Source organism: Festucalex cinctus, chromosome 4 (genome assembly GCF_051991245.1).
Source record: "Festucalex cinctus isolate MCC-2025b chromosome 4, RoL_Fcin_1.0, whole genome shotgun sequence".
Classification (NCBI taxonomy): domain Eukaryota; kingdom Metazoa; phylum Chordata; class Actinopteri; order Syngnathiformes; family Syngnathidae; genus Festucalex; species Festucalex cinctus.
In genome coordinates, this window is record NC_135414.1 from 597712 (window position 1) to 618019 (window position 20308).

Consider the following 20308-nt stretch of genomic DNA (forward strand, 5'->3'; position numbering starts at 1 on the left):
AATAATAATAATAATAATTTTTACAAAAACAATAGGGACCTCGCAGTGGTCGCTGCTCGGGCCCTAATAAAATATGTACTGTACTGTAAAACGGAAGTTACGAATGTAACTACGGTTCTATTTCGTCCCTCCCGACCGCCAGGTGGCAGTGCTGTAACCAGCACGGAATTCCCCTTGTCGCGAGAGCGTCATCGAGTAAGAATAACAAAATATGCGTGTCTCTAGTTCCGGCTGACGTAGTCCCGTATATAAAAAGGGAACGTCGCCAGAACACACGCTCTAGAAGCTTTCTCCCGCAAACCAACATGAGGGTTCTGAGTGACAAGCAATGCTGGCGGTCATTCGGGACTCATAGAACCGTAGTTACATTCGTAACTTTCGTTCTATTTCGTCCCTCCCGATCGCCAGGTGGCGGTGCTGTAACCAGCACGGAAGGCCGAATACCAGCGATGTCACGAAGACCCTGCAAAGACTACCCCCCAACGGGGCCTCCGCAGGACCCCGAACCACATCCCGTGGATGCGGAGATGTGACATCCAAGCTGCAGAACCTTGAGAATGTGCAGGGCGACGACCAAGAGGCAGCCGCACAGATGTGCTTCAAGGGCACGCCCCTCAGAGCAGCCCAGGACGTAGACATACCCCTGGTGGAGTGACTGCGCACCACCGTCAGAAGGGACCGACCAGAGACTCTGTACGATTGTCGAATCACATCTCCGACCCATTGAGAGAGGCGTTGCTTGAGTGTACAAGAGACACACCTAGGGCTGGGCGATATGGCCAAAAAATAAAATCTCGATTTTTTGCAGTCATTCAGGACGATTACGATTTTAACCTAATAAATCCAACAAATGTTTACTTAAAGGTTTCATTTATTCAAAAATAATTCCTGTGCAAAATGTTCAGACACCAGTAACGTATACTGATTCTAGATCAGTTTTAAGGCAAAATTACATCACATAAAAGCATTTGGATGTAACAGAACATAAGAACAACAGCTTTTAATCATCCAGAAGACAAAATTAGATTTCACGATTTAGCAAATTTTCAACGATTCGATTTTTTAAAATGACGATGTATCGAGTTACTTCGATTTATTGCCCAGCCCTAGGCACAACTCTTATGTACGACAGATTGCCGGCCAAACCGCCAGAAGTGCAGAAACAGGTCCCGACCCTCATCAGCCCAACACCCACACACAGGCAGAGACGCCGTGGATCGGGCTGCTAAACCACCGAACCAGTCAACAGGGCGGAAACCCCGGGTCGGAGGGGCAGAGACTGCGGTAGAGGGTGAAGCACAACTGGGCTGGCCAACAAAGGGCCACAAACAGCATTGTGTGGTCCTCCAGAAGGACCCCCAGAAAGGTCAGATGAATGAGGGGGAGAGGCCGCTCCCGCAGAGCAAACCAGAGGGGACAGTAAGTGGACTCCACGGAGGCCAAGAGAGCGACAGCCACCCTGCCGCAGCGACTCCACATGTTGCTCATCACCTACCGTCGTATCCACAGGGCTGACGACGCACCATCCTGACAATTGATGTGGCACACGGAGCAACCGTAAAGCCATCAGACACTCGGAGACGCCGACGACAACTCAGCAGTGGGTGGAGACGAACCAACCACCCCTGCAGTGGCCGCATTGGCAGCAGGGCCAGGGGAAAAAAACGCCGTCAGGTACCTTAGCGTGGCCAATCGTCGCAGGAGGAGGACAGAAGGCCGCCTCCTGTTGGCCCGGAAGAGGGAGACGAAGTGCAGAACAACGTTCCCCACTGTGAGGTCGGCCAAGCATCCAAGGACGTAGCGTCCAACGACATCCCAAGCGACAGTCGCTTTCGCGACACCTGTGAACACTGTGGGAGAGCATGACCTTCCAAAGAGAGCACCTGCAGCCCCTTGCGCTGAGCCGCAATCGGGACAAAGGAAGCAAACGTCTATCCCCTCGATGACGGTGAATCATTCCATCAACCGTATGCAACACTACAGATGTAGGCATCCACGGGATGAAATGGCAAATCCATGGCAGCCCTCAATCGGCGCGCAGTCAGTGAGTGCGCGTCGGTATGCTGCTATCTTCGTCCGGGATAGGAGGCGCAAACCGGCCCGTCACCAACGGCATCAAACGGATAATCCTTAGCAGCCCTCAACTGACGCGCAGTCAGTGAGTCCACGTCAATACGCTGCTAACTTCGTCTGGGATAGGAGGCGAGAACCGCCCCGTCACCAACAGCATCAAACGAAGAATATGTTCCTGAGATCGCAATGGAGACGGCCCCGGCGACATCGTCCGCCTGGGAGGGCAACCAGCGGGTTGCATCCGGCACGGCCATCCCTGCCGCGAACAACGTCCCCGCAGAGGCCTGACTAGCGGAATGGGTTTGAACACTCCAATGAGCTTATTTCACCCTCACAGTCGCCACCAAGTTGCCAAATTGCAACGAAAAGTGATAATCAGCCCGAACATTCCTTTGAGACTCCCAAGGCCAGGGACCGCAGGAGAAGCAGATCTGCGGTGTGCCCTGCCCCCCAGGGGGGCTGGGGGCCACGAGGTCGTCGGGTCCTGGCTCCACCGGGGATGATGCGTCCTTCCAAGGAGCAACATCAGCTGCCATCGAGGGAGAAGGAGGACGGACTTTTGACATCAACTGTACGACAGTCAAGACAGCAGTCGGTGCGGCCTTCGACGGGTTAGAAGGGCTCGTCATAATGCTGACATCTAGCAGCGTCCCCCATAGCAGCCATCAATCTACATGCAGGGAGTGTACAGTCAACTGGCTGCTATCGTCGTACGGGAGAGGAGGCAGAAACCAGCCCCGTCACCAACGGTAGCAAAACGAAGCTCTGCGCAACAAGGGCGCGAGTGACTGTTTAAAATAACTTTTATGGACAGAGAGATTGTTTTGGACGGACATCAATAAGCAACGTAGTTTTGCACAAGCTAAAAATAAATGCATTGTTGTTACGCAATACAATAGCATCCTCCAATGGTTGAAAGTTCAAACAGAGGCTAACTGACGTTTGCATTTATTCTTATTCTCTTATGATTATGCCGTAACGTTTTTAGTCTACAGGACTGCCTCAGAAAATTGGAATATTGTGATAAAGTCCTTTATTTTCTGTAATGCAATTAAAAAAAACAAAAATGTCGTACATTCTGGATTCACTTGGAAACACTTGCAGGTGTTTCGAGTTAGACGATTCAAGTGATTAGTTGAATAGCCTGCTCGTAAACTTTTTCAGGATATTCTAATATTTTAAGATAGGATGTTTAAGTTTTGTTGAAGCTGTAAGCCATTCTGGGATAGTTTGGGATGGATAACGACAAAAATCAATGACTATTCTAAATAAGGTATATGACTGATGCGTTATAGTAATGAGTCGATGGGGACGGGTCTCGAATAAGCTTCGGCTTCTACCCGTCAGCCCTTCTTTCGGATGTCAATGTTGCAAATGATGTGATGTGATTGGTGTAAGCTGTAATGTGTCCGAAAGGAAAAAATGAATAAACTAAGCTAAAAACTAAAACATAATCAGCAATACTAAAATAATAAAATCTTTCAGTTGATTTGTAATGAATCCAGAATGTATGACTTTTTTTTTTTTTATTGCATTACAGAAAATAAAGGACTTTATGACAATATACTAATTTTCTGAGACAGTCCTGTAGAAGTGGAGGATTTATTAACATTATTATTAATTAATAATAAATTTATGAGGTTTTAATTATGTGGTTGTAATGAAGTAGTAGTTGGGAGTAATAAATGTATTTTTCATAGGGTGTGTGGAAAATGAAACGACAAGGGGAGTTTGGCACTTAGACAGCACCTTTAAGTCATACTGTAATACAAATTTGCACTATATTCATATTATAATGTTCTGTTGATAAAAGTACTGCATGCTTTTTTGAGTAATTGCATAAATACAGTATCTACGTGTGTGGGTGCAAGTTCATTCAGGTTAAACAGTACTGAATTATTTTTTGTACATTTTATACATTAATAATCGGCACATCATTTGCAAAAATCTCCTGTGTGCTGAATATGTACTTAAATATATTTGAACATATATGCCGCTTTTCCAAAGTGCCCGCACAACCGGGTACCACACCACACCACACCACACCTCACGCAACCACACCAGACTGCAACCGCCGGTTTTCCATTACAACTGGCGCACGGCGAGAAGTGGGAGGCAACATTTGAACTGTCCAAGCCAAGCTTGTACTCCCGCATTGCGTGCGGATCTGAGATAACATTTCCCGAGTGGCAAATCGCACCAACATTGAACCATATTCACAATTTAATATAGACCGCCATGGATGAAATATTGCGATTCACGACCGGCTCGCGAAGACAGCTATTTCTGAATGGAGAGGTCTATTCAAGTGAATAGGAACACACGACCAGCCTTGCGCTGTTTTTTTTAAACCACAAACATTACAAATCCATCCACAAGTACCTTTTGAATTGTAAATATAGTTAAGCGTTCTTGTTAAACATTATTATATTTATTGTATATACTGTATTTTTATGACTTTGGCAAAGACCGGCGGGCGCTTCTGCCTCTCTCGCTTAAAACAAGGAAATGGGCATGTGCCACGGCGTCGCCAATCAGACGACAGCCCCACTCGTCCCCTGACGACCAGAGCTGCAGAACTGCTGCCGAAAGGGTTCTAAACAGTGGTTACAACGGAACGGTTCGGCCCCGAAAAAATCCCGTGGAGACACTAACATCCGGGGACAAAAATTGCCGCTTCGGTGTGGAACCGGTACAGTGGAAAAGCACCATTAGAGACTCCAATTGAAATTAATTTTCATGAAAACAAATTTGGCATCATCTTTGGAAAAAGTCCCGTGGAGACACTAACATCCGGGGACAAAAATTGCCGCTTCGGTGTGGAACCGGTACGGTGGAAAAGCGCCATTAGAGACTCCGATTTAAATTAATTTTCATGAAAACAAAATTGGCATCATCTTTGGATGAAGTATACTTGCACCCCCCCCCCAACCCCCACCCACCCACCCGCCCTCCAATTTATAAAAGTCTGGCTCCGCCACTGCGTCCAAGAAACTCCATTTTTGTAGCTAGCGCCTTCAAATGACTGGTTTCACTGATTCGTAGTAATGTAGTGCCCTACTCGGGACCTTTTTTGTGACACTTGACATATTTCCCACCTTTTAATGAAAACGCTCGTCGAAAATCAAGCTCTCTACATTTATTTGTTATGGGATGTTTGACCTCCGGGAGGCGCAGCGGAAGCTAAGCGGTGACGTCAGCTGGAAGGATCTATAGTCCATTCGTTCGTTTTAAATTAGAAGCAGAAATTACAATACTGCATTATAAGTCACATCAATTGCCGTTCAAGTTAACGATTAAATCAGTGATTGACATGATTAATAGTTAAAGCATCAAAGTAAAGAGAAAAAAACTTCCGATACCCGCTTTGGTGAAGGAGCAAACCAGCGATGCCATTGAACACGCTTCGGTGATTTCCAACGTCCTCTTCCTCGCTGACTGCACGATGTCACACACATACGCTAACACTCTAGTGTCGCTAGTGTGGAGGCGGAAGTCAGTACGGCAGGTCCACTAGGACAAATCACAGAATAAAACTCTCTCTCTCTCTCTCTCTCTCTCTCTCTCTCTCTCTCTCTCTCTCTCTCTCTCTCTCTCTCTCTCTCTCTCTCTCACTCACTCACTGACTCACTCTCTCTCGCTCTCGCTCACGCTCTCTCCTCGCTCTTGCGCTCCTGTGAGGATGTCGTCAATATTTGCCAATTTTAACAACGTATTTATTTAACCTAATGAGCTCGGCCCCGCCCGATGTATGTACCAGCCGTCACCAGAAAGAAATTGTAGGGGGGGGCATTACCTTTTTTTTTTGGGAGGGGGGGGCACACTTCATCAACCTAAATCTAATGTTCATCAGGTTGAACAACGGCATTGTAACAACTTCAAAAGTGCTCAGAAATATTTCTGTCACTTAAAAGTGGCAGTTCATTCTGAAATCTAAAATACAAACTGGAAAAAAAATGTTTAGTTCATTTTGCATTTATTCAATTCAAAAGTTCATTTGAAAAAAATCCACTCTTCACTTCTGTAAACAACTATATCTGAATGAATGACGGCAACCCAGCCCCTTCTATCTGGAATTGGCTAGTAGTTGCCTTCATTTGCGTGTTGGATTAGGGCTGTACGATATGGACAAAATTTCTTATCATTTTTGCCAGACATCTCTATTCTTTGATCTTTGACTCAGCATGAGACTTCACATCATTTTACTTTTTTATGGTGCCTTCTGTATTTTGTGTTATTTTATTTCTATACTTATACAGAATTGTTTTTTTTTAGTATTAATTTTATTTGCGTGTATACTTATCTACTTATATTTACTCTAATTAATTTGATTTTGTGTTATTTTATTTCACTTGTGTCTACTAAAAGACTAATTTCTATTCCATGCACAGCACTTTGTATGCAGCAATGGATGTTTTAAAGTGATTTAGAAATAAGGTTGAGTTATGTCAATGATAGAAAGAAACAACATATGGGTTTAGTGAAAAACTAAGCAGAATATCAATCCAAAAGGATGTGTAAAGTGCTGGGTTTTTTTTAATTAGAACTTAGTGACAGTCATCAACATTAACAAACTTGGCAATAAAAAAAAAAAAAGAGAATTCAACTCACATTGTACTGCAACTGCTCTAGTGCTAAATAATTTTATGCTCCATAGTTGTTGTGTATGTGTGACTGCTTGGGTCTGTTAACCGCATACTGTTACCCCGGGTTTTCACCGGTTGCGGTTGCGGTGCGGTTGCGGTGCGGTTGCGGTGCGGTCCGGCGACGCAAGCAATTAGATTCCATTCATTCGAATGGTGCAGTTTACACCGCTTGCGGGTGCGTTGCGTGTCGACTGCGGAAGGCCTGCGGCGTGCCGCAAGCCTTCCGCAAGGATAGACTATTTTCTATTTTTGCCGGACGCCGCAGCGGTAGGCCTCCGGCAAATGGCAAGCTAGCACAAAACACATCGAGCGGGACAGGAAGACCGAGGCAGTTTCAAAATAAATTTCCGGTTACCTTTCAGAATAAAACACTCGCCAGCTCCTATTTCGCAAGTTTTTCAGCAAAACGTGACGTTGGCGTCGCCGGGCCATGTGCTCATTCACGGTTTAGACACCAGCGAACATGGACGAGGAGAGGTTTATATTGGAGGTGGAAAACCACAAAATAATATATGACACGGCACATCCTTTTTATAAGGACTGTAATGTATTGTGAGTTTGATGTTCGGGATTGCTTGTTGTGCCCGTCTCGCTTGCCGTACTGAGCGGCAGCCGGACGCGGAAGACAGAAATAAAGAGTGGACCCGCACTGACCCGACTCTCGTTATTAATATACTTTACAAGGACAACCAAAAAAAGGATGCTGCATGGAATCTCATATCTTTCTGCTTCTCTGTTGAGCAGACTTTCTGTATGTTTGTCGTTGTGAAATGCCACATGATCGCGCGCGCGCGGTCCCGCGAGACACGTTGGGAAGTGGGCGGCGACGGAGCTGCCGGACCGCAGCTGTGCGGAGCCGGTGTGGATTGACAAAAAAATTGACCCGTCCAGAGCACGCAGTCAAGACGCACCGCACCGCAACCGCATCCAGTGAAAACCCGGGGTTACCCCGGGTTTTCACCGGATGTAACCCCGGGTTTTCACTGGATGCGGTTGCGGTGCTGTTGCGGTGCGGTCCGGCGACCCAAGCAATTAGATTCCATTCATTCGAATGGTGCAGTTTACACCGCTTGCGGGTGCGTTGCGTGTCGACTGCGGAAGGCCTGCGGCGTGCCGCAAGCCTTCCGCAAGGATAGACCTATTTTCTATTTTTGCCGGACGCCGCAGCGGTAGGCCTCCGGCAAATGGCAAGCTAGCACAAAACACATCGAGCGGGACAGGAAGACCGAGGCAGTTTCAAAATAAATTTCCGGTTACCTTTCAGAATAAAACACTCGCCAGCTCCTATTTCGCAAGTTTTTCAGCAAAACATGACGTGGGCGTCGCCGGGCCATGTGCTCATTCACGGTTTAGACACCAGCGAACATGGACGAAGAGAGGTTTATATTGGAGGTGGAAAACCACAAAATAATATATGACACGGCACATCCGTTTTATAAGGACTGTAATGTATTGTGAGTTTGATGTTCGCGATTGCTTGTTGTGCCCATCTCGCTTGCCGTACTGGGCGGCAACCGGACGTGGAAGACAGAAATAAAGAGTGGACCCGCACTGACCCGACTCTCGTTATTAATATACTTTACAAGGACAACCAAAAAAAGGATGCTGCATGGAATCTCATAGCAGAAGAAGAAGAAAAGGTTAAATCAAAAGAAGTCCACCTCTCTTCTGCTTCTCTGTTGAGCACAGACTTTCTGTATGTTTGTCGTTGTGAAATGCCACATGATCGCGCGCGCGCGCGGTCCCGCGAAACACGTTGGGAAGTGGGCGGCGACGGAGCTGCCGGACCGCAGCAGTGCGGAGCCGGTGTGGATTGACAAAAAAATTGACCCGTCCGGAGCACGCAGTCAAGACGCACCGAACCGCAACCGCACCGCAACCGCATCCGGTGAAAACCCGGGGTTAGGGTTTGCGGGAGATTGTGGACCCAAGTGGAGGGAGGCAAAGAAAGGCGTGGCAAGGGTGCTCTTAAACATATTTTAATTTAACGCATAAACAAAGTGCAAAAGAACATACAAAGTGCAAACTAAAGCTGGGAACTAAACTTACTAGATGTAATCTAAACGGGCAGAACTCAGAGGCTCAGGGAAACAAGCTGTGGCGACGACAGGACAACAACAACAAAGACTCGACCAGGACTGAACGAAAGCAGGGAACTAAATACACATACTAACGAGATAACAAGAGACACCTGGACACTACACAAGTGGCTTGGGGAGCTGATTGGACAAACACAAGGGAACGGGAAAACGAGCACAGGTGGACATAAGACATTGACAGAACTAGAGACACAAGGAAAACATTACAAAGAAAAACCCAAACTAAAACCCAGACCCTAACAGTACCCCTCCCCCAAAGACAGATCCCAGATGTCCAAAAACACAACAAGACCCAAAACGAGGGCGGGCAGAGGGGGGCATGGAGGCGGGAACGCTGTCCACCATCAGGGGCAATCAGGAGGGCGTCCTGGGCGCCAGATGAGCGATGCTGGGCATCGCCAGTCAGGAGGGCGTCCCGGCCGCCAGATGAGCACCACCGGAACTGGTGCGGGTGGTGGCGGCCGCTTTTCCTGCGCCGCCGTAACAGGCTCGGGTGGCGGCCGCATTACGTGCGCCGCCAGAACTGGAACTGGTGGCGGCCACTGGCCTTGCGCCGCCGGAGCAGGAGCTGGTGGAGGCCGCTGGCCCTGCGCCGCCGGAGCAGGAGCTGGTGGCGGCCTCTGGCCCTGTGCCGCCCGAGCAGGAGCTGGTGGAGGCCGCTGGCTCTGCGCCGCCGGAGCAGGAGCTGGAGCGGGTGGCGGCCGCTGGCCTTGCGCCACCGGAACTGGAGCGGGAGCGGGTGGCGGCCGCTGGCCTTGTGCCGCCGGAACTGAAGCTGGTGCGGGTGGCGGCCGCTGGCCTTGCGCCGCCAGGACTGGATCAGGGAGAGACTGGAGGGCGCGAATCCATGCATCCCTGGCAAAAGCTAGACACCGCACGATGTCATCTAACTTAGCCTCCGTAGAAAGGCTGTTGTGGTGGATTTGCACCATTGCCCCCTCCGGGTCCATTGCTGTTCGAATCTTTCTGTTAGGGTTGCGGGAGATTGTGGACCCAAGTGGAGGGAGGCAAAGAAAGGCGTGGCAGGGGTGCTCTTAAACATATTTTAATTTAACGCATAAACAAACAAAGTGCAAAAGAACATACAAAGTGCAAACTAAAGCTGGGAACTAAACTTACTAGATGTAACCTAAACGGGCAGGACTCAGAGGCTCAGGGAAACAAGCTGTGGCGACGACAGGACAACAACAACAAAGACTCGAACAGGACTGAACGAAAGCAGGGAACTAAATACACATACTAACGAGATAACAAGAGACACCTGGACACTACACAAATGGCTTGGGGAGCTGATTGGACAAACACAAGGGAACGGGAAAACGAGCACAGGTGGACATAAGACATTGACAGAACTAGAGACACAAGGAAAACATTACAAAGAAAAACCCAAACTAAAACCCAGACCCTAACAGTACCCCTCCCCCAAAGACAGATCCCAGATGTCCAAAAACACAACAATACCCAAAACGAGGGCGGGCAGAGGGGGGCATTGAGGCGGGAACGCTGTCCACCATCAGGGGCAATCAGGAGGGCGTCCTGGGCGCCAGATGAGCGATGCTGGGCATCGCCAGTCAGGAGGGCGTCCCGGCCGCCAGATGAGCACCACCGGAACTGGTGCGGGTGGTGGCGGCCGCTTTTCCTGCGCCGCCGTAACAGGCTCGGGTGACGAGATAACAAGAGACACCTGGACACTACACAAGTGGCTTGGGGAGCTGATTGGACAAACACAAGGGAACGGGAAAACGAGCACAGGTGGACATAAGACATTGACAGAACTAGAGACACAAGGAAAACATTACTAAGAAAAACCCAAAATAAAACCCAGACCCTAACACATACTGTGTATTGCTACAATTCATCCGTACTGTGTGGCTTGACTAATTAAAAGAAAAGTTTGACACTCACTTGTAAACGTAACCAGTGGACTCAGGATCCCCACTGATGTCAACTGTGTCATCCTGGATCGAGGTTTGGCGTTTGGTGGCTCCCATTAAAGCGGCACGACGTGCTCACTGCTCAGTCTTTGTGCCAGCGCCAGCCGGCAAATGCGCACTATCTACCCGGAAGTAGATTTGGCTAAGGCACGTCTGCAGAGCGCGCGTCTCCCCCCACCCCACCACATCCCTCCTGATGCTGATTGTCATTGGCTAGCCTTAGTTGTCAATCAAAGCCAAACTTGAAATGAGGTATGTGGTTGGCTGGCACGCCATGCTTTACTTGAAACAGAAGGCGCAAGTTTACATGACTGATAGGATGAATAGTTGGTGAGTCATCTTGCTAGGGCGGGCACGGCTGACTGACAGGGCGGGCACGGACCCCCAAGGCCCGCCCATGGCGACGGGTCCGGACCAGATACGCTCGAGTGGTCAGATCGGCCCGGGCTTGGCTGCCGATGACGTCACCCAGATGGCAAAACTCCATTGAATCAACATTGAGATGGGGCTCCAGGTGGAGAATTAAAACCGTTGTTGGTACCAAATGTGATCGGCCTGCCATATCTTTTTTTTTTTTTTTTTTTTTTTGACAGAATACAAATGGACAATTCTTAGACAAATCTTGTCAATACAAGAACAAACAAAGAAAAAAAATATATACAAACACTCAGACACTCCAGTTCCATATTGCATAAAAAATGAAAGTGTAACAAATTTCTATAACCCTGAAATAAAAAAACGAAAAGAAAAAAAAGACAGACTTCAATTAAACAAACTAGATAATAATTTCAAAATCTTTTGACCTTTCTAATTATTTACAAATGTAAGAGACTCTATGTAATGATTAATATCAACCAAAAATACTTTAAAGCATGGCTTAAATTTGAAAAATGTAGCTTTGTGAATGTGAAATTTCCCCAATTAAATAAAAAGACCAACAATGTTACAAATATCTGTATCTTTGAATGTAAACCAAGTAATAACACATTTCCATTCAATCTTTATATTGTGACCAGTTTTTGAAAAATAAATTTCTCTACATCATTCAAAAACCTCAAACTAAAAGGACAATCATAAAAAAGATGAATTGCAGTTTCTTGAGCAGTTTTACAAAATGTACATCCACCATTTTAATTGACAAATCTTGACACATATACATTTGTAGGATATATATTGTATAATATTTTTGTATGTATTTCCCGTACTTTGTTGTTACAAAATATTTAAAAGGAACAAGCCACGTTTTATGCCAATTTATATTTGCAAATTGAGAGTTCCAGAAGAATTTCCTACGAGGAATCACTTTTCTGTGGTTATAGAAACATTTTCTTATATGGCCTTTAGTACATTTTCTGTCTATGTAGCAGAGTGCATTATGAGAGGAAGTACATGACACATCACTCAAGGACGCATCTGTACTTGCTCCTGCACTCGCCAGTGATTTCTAACTACTTGTTGATATTTGCATTAGCCAGAATGCCTGGCGGAAAAAGAGCTGAACGAGAATGAGGAGATAAAATCTTCTCTTAAAAAAAACTCAGTCAAATGGTCGCCGAATTACTTGAAATGAAGAAGAGCATTGAGCCACTTCTTCGGGAAATACAGCAATTGAAGACAGAGACACAAGAAGAAGATCGAAGACCTCTGAGCTAGCCTGGACAATTTCTATGTCATGAGAACAATCTTCTTCTTTTTTTGTAAGTTGTTGAAGGTTGTTGTTGTTTTTTGTCAATAAATATCCATACATCCATTTTCTTGACCGCTTATTCCTCACAAGGGTCGCGGGGGTGCTGGCGCCTATCTCAGCTGGCTCTGGGCAGTAGGCGGGGTACACCCTGGACTGGTTGCCAGCCAATCGCAGGGCACACAGAGACAGACAAGCATCCACACTCAATTGCACACCTAGGGACAATTCAGAGCGCCCAATTAACCTGCCATGCATCTCTTTGAAATGTGGGAGGAGACCGGAGTACCCGGAGAAGACCCACGCAGGCACGGGGAGAACATGCAAACTCCACCCAGGAAGGTTGGAGCCTGGACTCAAACCCGAGTCCTCAGAACTGGGAGGCGGACGTGCTAACGACTCGACCACCGTGCCGCTGTCAATAAATATCCATCCATCCATCCATCCATTTTCTTGACCGCTTATTCCTCACAAGGGTCGCGGGGGGTGCTGGCGCCTATCTCAGCTGGCTCTGGGCAGTAGGCGGGGTACACCCTGGACTGGTTGCCAGCCAATCGCAGGGCACACAGAGACGAACAACCATCCACACTCACAAACACACCTAGGGACAATTCAGAGCGCCCAATTAACCTGCCATGCATGTCTTTGGAATGTGGGAGGAGACCGGAGTACCCGGAGAAGACCCACGCGGGCACGGGGAGAACATCCAAACTCCACCCAGGAAGGCCGGAGCCTGGACTCGAACCGGAGTCCTCAGAACTGGGAGGCGGACGTGCTAACCACTCGCTCACCGTGCCGCCCGTCAATAAATATATTGCTCGTAAATAAAATTTTAAAAAACTAAAATAAAATAAAATTATTTTTTTTTAAAAGAATCTTTAATGCAATGTGTGATTAGGTGATGTCAAGGATCGGTAATGCTGTATGATGTTATACGATGATGTATAACCACAACCAATGAGATCATTGGACTGTCTATATAAGAATCTGAGAAACGTGTGTGGTTGCCAGATTAATGATCTCTGTTCCAGTGTGCTTCTCCGCAGCCATTTCTGACTTGTCACATGATGATTTTTTTTTTTTTTAAATAATTAGCACAACATCAACAAAGCTACTAGTACTAATTTGGGGTCAATAGGTCACATGACCTAGAAGCTATTAAGCAAAAATGCTAATATTTATTAGAAAAAACATATTAAAAAAAAGTGGAGGTCAAAAATGAAAGAATAAAAGGTGTAAATCATCTATCAGACATGCCAATATGATGCAGCGTTTATTTGGGGTCAATAGGTCACATGGCCTGGGAGCTATTGAGCTCAAAAGCTAATGTTTACACATATACAGGGAAAAAAAAATGTTAAAAATAAGTGGAGGTCCAAAATGAAAAAAATCAAAGGTGTGCTTCATCTATCAGACATGCCACTATGATGAAGCATTGATTTGGGGTCAATAGGTCACATGGCCTGATAGCTATTGAGCTCAAAAGTTAATCCATCCATCCATCCATTTTCTTGACCGCTTATTCCTCACAAGGGAGGGGCTGCTGGCGCCTATCTCAGCTGGCTCTGGGCAGTAGGCGGGGGACACCCTGGACCGGTTGCCAACCAATCTCAAAAGTTAATATTTATAGAAAATAAATTATTAAAAATAAGTGGAGGTCTAAAATAAAAAAATAAAAGGTGTGCATCATCTATCAGACATGCCACTATGATGCAGCATTGGTTTGGGGTCAATAGGTCACATGGCGTGGAAGTTACTGAGCTAAGAAGCTAATATTTACAGATATACAGAAAAAAAATGTTAAAAATAAGTGGAGGTCTAAAATGAAAACAATAAAAGGTGTGCATCATCTATCAGACATGCCACTATGATGCAGCATTGATTTGGGGTCAATAGGTCACATGGCCTGGTAGCTATTGAGCTTAAAAGGTAATATTTACAGAAAAAAAATTATTAAAAATAAGTGGAGGTCTAAAATGAAAAAAATAAAAGTTGTGCATCCTCTATCAGACATGCCACTATGATGCAACATTGGTTTTGGGTCAATAGGTCACATGGCCTGTAAGCTGGAATGAGCCGGTCGTGAATCGCAGTATTTCATCCATGGCGGTCCATGTTAAATTGTAAATATGGTTCAATGTTGGCGTGACTTGCCACTCGTGAAATGTTATGCCAGATCCACACCCATTGGGGAATGCAAGCTTGGCTTGGAGAGTTCAAATGATCCAGCCCCTTCCGGCCGTGCACCGACTGTAACGGAAAAGCAATGGAGGCGGTTGTGGTGTGGTAGCATGCCGTGTGGGGCTCAGGGAAAAGCAGCAGTGAATTAAAAAAAAAAATGAAGCAGTCTATTGCGGATTACTTTCTAAAACAGAATGAGGAGGAGAATGATGGTGGTAAAGGAGGGCCCGCGGAAGGTGCCAAATCAAACGATACAGATTATTCTGCCATTCAGAAGGTTTAGTTTGTATTTGTGCAGTCTTTAAGTGCCCTCCTGTTGTTGTGAGGTTGAATGTTTTTGTTGAGTAACACCACTCCAATGTGGCAGCACGCAACGCCGACATGTTCATTGTTACGCAGACTGTTGGATTTTATTTTTGTTGTTGCTTTGGACGAGAATTGTCCGTAAGTACATGCGATGTCAATATAAAAACACTGTAGATTTATTTTAGTTAATTAGGACAATTAGAGACTGTTGAATGTGCAATGTAACTAGCTACTACCATGAAAGTGTCATATATAGTTAGCTAATATTACATTGTTATTTTATTTTCTAGGCAAGGCAAGGCAAGTTTATTTGTATAGCACATTTCATACAAAAGGCAACTCAATGTGCTTAACACAAGGAAAGACAACACATAAGCATCAAGAAACAGTAGTTAACATTCAGAGGAAGAAAAATAAATGAAAATAGGTTACAAACTAACAATCTTAAAACATTATTCAACAAACTTTAAAAAAATTAACATAAGGAAGTTTAAAATGATAAAAATAAAAATAAAAATAAAAATAATAATAAAAACACTTCATTAAAGCTGTTTAAAAGTCCCTAATCAAAGGTATAAGAAAAAAGCAAAGTTTTTAACCTGGATTTAAAAAGCATTTACACTCGGGGCTGACTTCACTTCTGTTGGCAGCCTATTCCATCTGTGTGCAGCATAATAGTTAAATGCAGCTTCACCATGTTTGCTTCGAACTCTGGGTTCCACTAGTTGGCCCAAGTCTGTAGACCTCAAGAGCCCTGCTGGGTTTGTACTCAATCAGCATTTCTTGGATATATTCAGGACCTAAACCATTTAATGATTTCTAGACGAGTAGCAGAACTTTAAAATCGATTCTGCAGCTGACTGGGAGCCAGTGTAAATCCTTAAGTACTGGAGTAATATGTTCTGATCTCTTTGTTTTGGTCAGAACTCGAGCTGCAGCGTTCTGAATGAGCTGCAATTGTCTCATGTTCTTTTGAGAGAGTCCAGCCAGAAGACCGTTACAGTAATCTAGTCTGCTGGAGATAAAAGCATGGATAAGCTTCTCTTGGTCTGCTTGAAGCATGCAGTCCTTCGGTCTGGATATGTTTTTCAGCTGGTAAAAGGCTGTTTTAGTGATGAATTTAATATGATTGCTGAAGGTCAGGTCTGAGTCTATTAGTACCCCAAGATTTCGAACTTGGTCTTTAGTTTCTAAAGACACTGACTCAAGCTGTTTTTTAACAGCAATCCTCTTTTCTTTATTGCCAAAAACAATGAGCTCCGTTTTGTTTTCGTTTAACTGAAGGAAATTTTGGTTCATCCAGTTGTTAATTTGCTCTAGAGAATGACACAATACGTTAATAGAACTGCTGTCATTTGGAGACATTGATAGATACAGTTGTGTGTCATCTGTATAACTATGATAGTCAACATCGGCGTTCTGAAGCATTTGACCCAAAGGTAACATATACAGACTGAACAACAGGGGTCCAAGGACTGACCCTTGAGGGAGCCCACATGTCATGGCCTTTCGATCAGATTCAAAATTTCCAATGGTCACAAAGTAACTCCTTTCCTCCAAATAGGACCTGAACCATTTAAGGACTGTTCCATTTAACCCCACCTAGGTTTCCAGCCTGTCTAACAGTATTTTATGATCAATCATGTCAAATGCTGCACTGAGGTCCAACAAGACGAGCACCGAAACCTTCCCTACATCAGTGCTCAATCTTATATCGTTCAGTACTTTAATCAGAGCTCTTTCTGTACTGTGATGAGGTCGGAAACCTGACTGCAATTTATCCAAAAGTCCGTTTAAGCTCAAGAAATTGCTGAGTTGATTAAAAACCACTTTTTCAACTATTTCAGTTACGAAGGGAAGGTTTGCGATTGGTCTATAATTTGCTAGCAGGGAGACATCCAGTGTTCTCTTTTTTAGAATGGGCTTGACGGCAGCTACTTTCAGAGATTTAGGACGCTCACCTGATTGAAGTGAGCAATTAATTATTTGTTGTAAATCGATCTGAACAGATTTCACAATGGTTTTGAAAAAGCCAGATGGTATTGAGTCAAGACAGCTCGTGGAAGGTTTCAATTACTGAACCAAGTCTACTACAGTATTTTGATCCACTGAGTCAAATTCTGTCATGGTAATTAAATTATTCCTAGGTGATTTTAAGTGCTGCATCATTTTGTTATTTTGCTGGTTTGTAACAATGTTTGACCTGATGGATTGTACTTTTTCACTAAAGTAGCAGGCAAATTCATTGCATTTATCTGTTGAGAAGAGTTCTGGCGCTGTTAGATTTGGTGGATTTGTGAGTTTTTCAACCACGGCAAATAGAGTGCGTGTATTGTTGAGGTTCCTACTAATAATTTCAGAAAAGTGTTGTTGTCTAGCTATTACTAACTCTTGGTTAAAAAGACAAAGACATTGTCTGTCAGGTCAAAATGAACTTGGAGTTTAGTTTTTCTCCACTTTCGCTCTGCTTTTCTGCATTTAGATTTCAAAGTCATTATGTTGGTAGCACGCCTCCAAGGTGTTTTAGTTCGGGATGAAATGTTCTTAGTTTTAATAGGAGCAACAGCATCCAAACATTTGAGATTTTTGAGGTGAAAATTCATCCAGAAGTTCATCAACGGTCTCTGCATTTACAGTTGGTGATGCAGCCATTAATTCCATAAACAATTTCTGGGATTGTTTGTAATTCAAAAAACACACAGGAATGATCTGAAATAGCCAGATCTTTCACCTCGACAGATAAAATGTCAACACCTTTAGCGATGACGAGATCAAGAATGTGACCTTGATTGTGTGTTGGACCTTTTACATGTTGTGAGAGACCAAAAGTATCAAGTATATTACAAAATTCTTTGGTATTTTTATCCAAGTTGTTGTCAACATGAATGTTAAAGTCTCCAGTTAAGACCAGATAGTCATAGTCGGTACAAATTACTGACAGCATTTCTTCAAATTCCTCCATGAATCTGCCTTTTTGTTTTGGAGGTCTATAAATTATGACAATGACGATGTTTGGTTCACCTTTTACCAAAAGACTAAGATATTCAAATGAATTAAAGCCTCCCAATAAAAATTCTTTACACTGAAATAGAGATTTAAAAATGGCAGCAAGACCACCACCTTTTTTGCCATTACGACATTTGTTCATGAAACTAAAATTTGTTGGTGTTGCCTCATTCAGAACAGTGTTGCAGGAACCTTCTGTTAGCCATGATTCACTGAGGAGAAATAAGTCAAGATCATATGTCATAATAATGTCATGAATCAACAATGATTTGTTAACTAGTGATCTTGTATTTAGTAGCGCTAGTCTCACAGTGGTAATCGGAGACACTGGTTTAGTCAGAGATTGACAAGCTATACTGACTAGGTTTGTAGCTTCTGACTTATTTCTTCTCATTTCTTTTGCCAACTTTCTATTTCTTGTAATCACAGGAATGCTACAAGCTTCCTTGGGTCCTGACTTATTCTGGGAACACACATTTTTTATATTGTATATGTAGTCTGGACCCAAAGCATATCAGACCGAGCTGTAGTTGAGATTCTCCATAGCCAAAGATGGAGGTCGGCAGGTGGGGATCTGTTTGGTGAGGCTTGGTGGAGTCAGACGATTAGTAGATAGCTGAATGTAGCGTCTTTGGGGGGAACATGGGCAAACTGTCATCAGTAGACAGCTGCTTGGAGAGACTTTTATTTAGCTGTATGGAGAGATTGACCAGATTGCTCAACCTATTGGTGAGACTCGATGGCGAGTCAGTCATTTGGTCATTCAGGAGCGGTGCACAGCGCGGGGGTGCGTCTGGCAGTGAATCCGGTAGTGGCGATGTCTGGCAGGCGTCGCTTGGGGGCGATGAACAGCGCAGGGGTGCATCTGGTAGTGAAACTGGTGGTGGTGGTCGTGGTGATGTTTGGCAGGCGTCGTTCGGGAGCAGGGGAGGTTGATGGTCGGTGTTTGGACTGTGGGCAGATGAGGACAAATCAATCTGTTTTTTTGTTTTGTTTGTTTTTTCCATTCGGTAGTCTTACCGATTCAACGTCTTATCATCATTGCTCTTTTTTTTTCTTTTTTTTATTTTTTTTTTTATTTTTTTATTTTTTTTGTGTGTGTGCGTGCGTTTGCGTGCGTGCGTTTGCGTGTGTGCGTTTGCGTGCGTGCGTGCGCGTGCGTGCGTGTGCGTGCAAATGCGTATAAATTTATACTCATTAATTCACCTAAAGCCTTATAAATATCCCATTACCCTTCGCCTTAACCAGGTACTTCAGAATCTTGCCAGAGTCGTGAGGTTTAAATGGTCAGGAGACCAGAGAAAAGGTCAGAAAAAAATAAAGAGAAAAGAAAGATAAATCAAAGTGAAATCCAGCACCGACCAAACACTTCCTGCCTTCCCCATGATTACAAAATCAAAGTCTTACGCCAACCCCGGAAGCCTCTAAATTCCAGCAAATTTAGCGAGATCTCAAGAGACCAGAGGAAAAACTAAAGAGAGGAAGGAGGGAAGGATCGATAAGGCAGAGTGAGATCCATAGAAGCCAGTACATCCAATCCATCAAAGTGAAATCCAGCACCAACAAAACCCCTCCTGCGTGGTTACAAAACCAGAGTCTTATGCCAACCCCAGAAACCTCAAACTTCCAATAAATTGAGATCTCAAGTGACCAGAGGAAAAACTAAAGAGAGGAAGGAGGGAAGGATAGATAAAGCAAAGTGAGATCCACAGACACCAGCACCCACTGATTCAAGGGGCTGTGGGAGGGAGAGGCTACTTCTGTTGAGTTTCAGTAGATGCTGGTGCGACGGATCTGGCATGCATAAGGACCACCACCAAAGAAAGAAGCCGTCAACCGTGGTCCAGCAAAGCGAGCACCGCCCCCCCCCCCCCCCCCCCCCCCCCCCGAAATCCCCAGGCCGCGGCAGCACCAAGGCCACCCCCAAGCCACCAGAGTGGACACCGGTCGGCGAGCCGACCCAGACGCCCGGAACACCCCCGCTCCAGCCCCGGCCCACACCCCCGAGCCCAAGGCCGCAGAACGAGGCCCAGCGGGCCCCCACAGCGCCCCACCGGTCCCGAGCCCCCATCCCCCCACGACCCCCCCGCACCCCACCCAAACCCGCCACCCGCCACGACCCAGGCCCCCCCACCCCCGGCCCCCAAACCCCGGAACACACCCCGACCCCCAACACCCAACCCCCCACCCACCCATACCTCCACCCCCCCCAAACAAGCCCCCCCCCCACCGACGACCGCCAACCCCCCCGCGAACCCGGCCCCCCGCGAGCCCCCCCCCCCCCCCCCCCCCCCCGCCACCCCCGGAAACCGGCACCGGGCAGCAGCGCAGAGAGGGAAAACGTGCCCACCCCACCTCCAGCTGTGCGAGAGTAGCACA

General features: G+C 45.6%; 1 protein-coding gene across 1 annotated transcript in view; it reads right to left on the minus strand.

The window, feature by feature from the left end:
- mrpl27 (mitochondrial ribosomal protein L27) overlaps positions 1 to 5602 on the minus strand; it is a 185557-nt gene extending 179955 nt beyond the window's left edge. The window contains exon 1 of the mRNA XM_077518491.1: positions 5436 to 5602. Within this exon, the coding sequence (XP_077374617.1) occupies positions 5436 to 5469 (34 nt within the window). The 5' untranslated portion in view covers positions 5470 to 5602. The remainder of the gene's footprint in view (positions 1 to 5435) is intronic.
- Positions 5603 to 20308: the final 14706 nt, after the last annotated feature.